At 33.7% G+C, this 1640-nt stretch overlaps 1 protein-coding gene across 1 annotated transcript; it reads left to right on the top strand.

The window, feature by feature from the left end:
* The first annotated feature begins 267 nt into the window (after positions 1 to 267).
* Positions 268 to 1386, top strand: LOC142219559 (uncharacterized). Its single transcript, XM_075288493.1, has 2 exons — positions 268 to 501; positions 609 to 1386. Exons 1-2 carry the CDS (start codon positions 463 to 465, stop codon positions 1344 to 1346), a joined length of 777 nt encoding a protein of 258 aa, XP_075144608.1. The 5' UTR covers positions 268 to 462; the 3' UTR covers positions 1347 to 1386.
* Positions 1387 to 1640: the final 254 nt, after the last annotated feature.

Genomic DNA, 1640 nt, shown 5'->3' on the forward strand with positions numbered 1-1640 from the left:
GCTCTTTTTTTTGCTGGGGTGTGTTATTATATTTTGGGAGAATTTCTTTTAGTCAATCCATTGTGTAGGGTATATGAGTTTCGATCAGGCCTAATTTAGCACCGCCATTACTTATATTTTGTTTTTTCTATATGAGATAAGATGTGGTTTCTCGCATTCGAGACTTTGTTGTTGGATTGATAAAATCTGATATCATCTTCAATGTCTGTACAAAACAATGCCCTGTTTACATGTTCCCCCGTGTAATTAATATTTACGCTTGTTTTTTCAAAATAATTTCCCTTTTTTGGTGAAAATAAAATTGATATTTGCACTTTATTTAATTATGGATAGTGGTGTGATAGAGGGGGAAGGGAATGAGGAAATATTGTTTTTTTTTTTTGACTTTGAAAAATTTGGAAGTTTTTTAGTTCTCTGCTGTGCCTTAATTGAAAGATTCATTTACAATTGTTCGGTACAAACATGAAATTTTATTTACTTTACGGAGTGTTAACAATTTTGGTAAATCAATTAGTAAAAATTTTCTTCGTAAAAAAAGAAAAATGACTTCTTACGCCATAATCCCCCGATTTTTAAAGTGGTAATCAATTTCATTTTTTGTATATTAGATTTTAGATACTGTTGCTATCGAAAGACTTCCACAACTGATATTGAAACATGGACCACTCTATGGCGGCATACAAAACCTACTAGCTGAGGAAAAGTCCCTCGCCCAATTAATATGGAATGATACCAAGGATAAAATCCAAAAAGCTTCCGAAGAAGTTGAATTAACCCTAACATATTTGTATAGCTATGGACAAATCATGGAGGAAAAGCTAAAACAACTAAATGATATGGAACATTATGAAGCTTTGCAAGAATGCTACATTCAATATGAGCGACAAATTGCCCGATTCAATCGTGATCTTATTTCCAAATATCTGGTGTGTAAACAAGCTTTGAATAGTAGCCAATCGCAATTACAGGAAGAAATACGGTCAGAATTGTATTACATCAGAGATGCATCAATTGAAGTTCAGGAATTGAGATATGATTGCAATGTTACCGATTTAAAAAAATCCACTGAAAATGACCGTTTGACAGCAGTGCGTAGTACCATGTGTATCCTTGCACGTTTGGGAAATATTAAGCAGCATCAGATGGAGGCTACACATGTTTGTTTTGATATTTTGGGACGTATTGTGGTCAGTGATATGGATAACGTTGGAGGTAATGGTCATAACGTGGGTGATATGCCTGAATTAACTGGGGGTAATGTATGCTTGGAATTTCGCCATTTAAGAGATGAATTTGAATCAATCTATGAGAGAATTATAAGTTGTATATTAGAAGATGATATGTAAATGGGAGATCCAATAAAGCTTTATCGAAACAGAAATATAATTGATTGTATTCAATTTCAAAATTTCATATAAAACAAGTGTTGTATATTCGGCCGTAAGTTCGGCCATGTCGAATCTTATTTACCCTCCACAATGAATTGCGTAGAAACTTCTACTAAAGAGTGTCATCCACAATCGAATTACTTGGGTTGTGGTAACACTTGTCGATGGCAAGGTATCTTAAAACTCCTTAACATCATCTTCTAAATTGGAAGTTAGGCCATACCCCATATTAATATGAGCCGATATGAATTT

Source organism: Haematobia irritans, chromosome 1 (assembly GCF_050003625.1).
Source record: "Haematobia irritans isolate KBUSLIRL chromosome 1, ASM5000362v1, whole genome shotgun sequence".
Taxonomy (NCBI): Eukaryota; Metazoa; Arthropoda; class Insecta; order Diptera; family Muscidae; genus Haematobia; species Haematobia irritans.

What these genes read in the sequence shown, in the direction of transcription:
- LOC142219559 (XM_075288493.1), top strand. Translation starts at nt 463, where the DNA reads ATGAAATTTTATTTACTTTACGGAGTGTTAACAATTTTG. An exon ending in ACGGAGTGTTAACAATTTTG is followed by an intron (nt 502 to 608) that starts GTAAATCAATTA and finishes TTTGTATATTAG; the next exon opens with ATTTTAGATACTGTTGCTAT.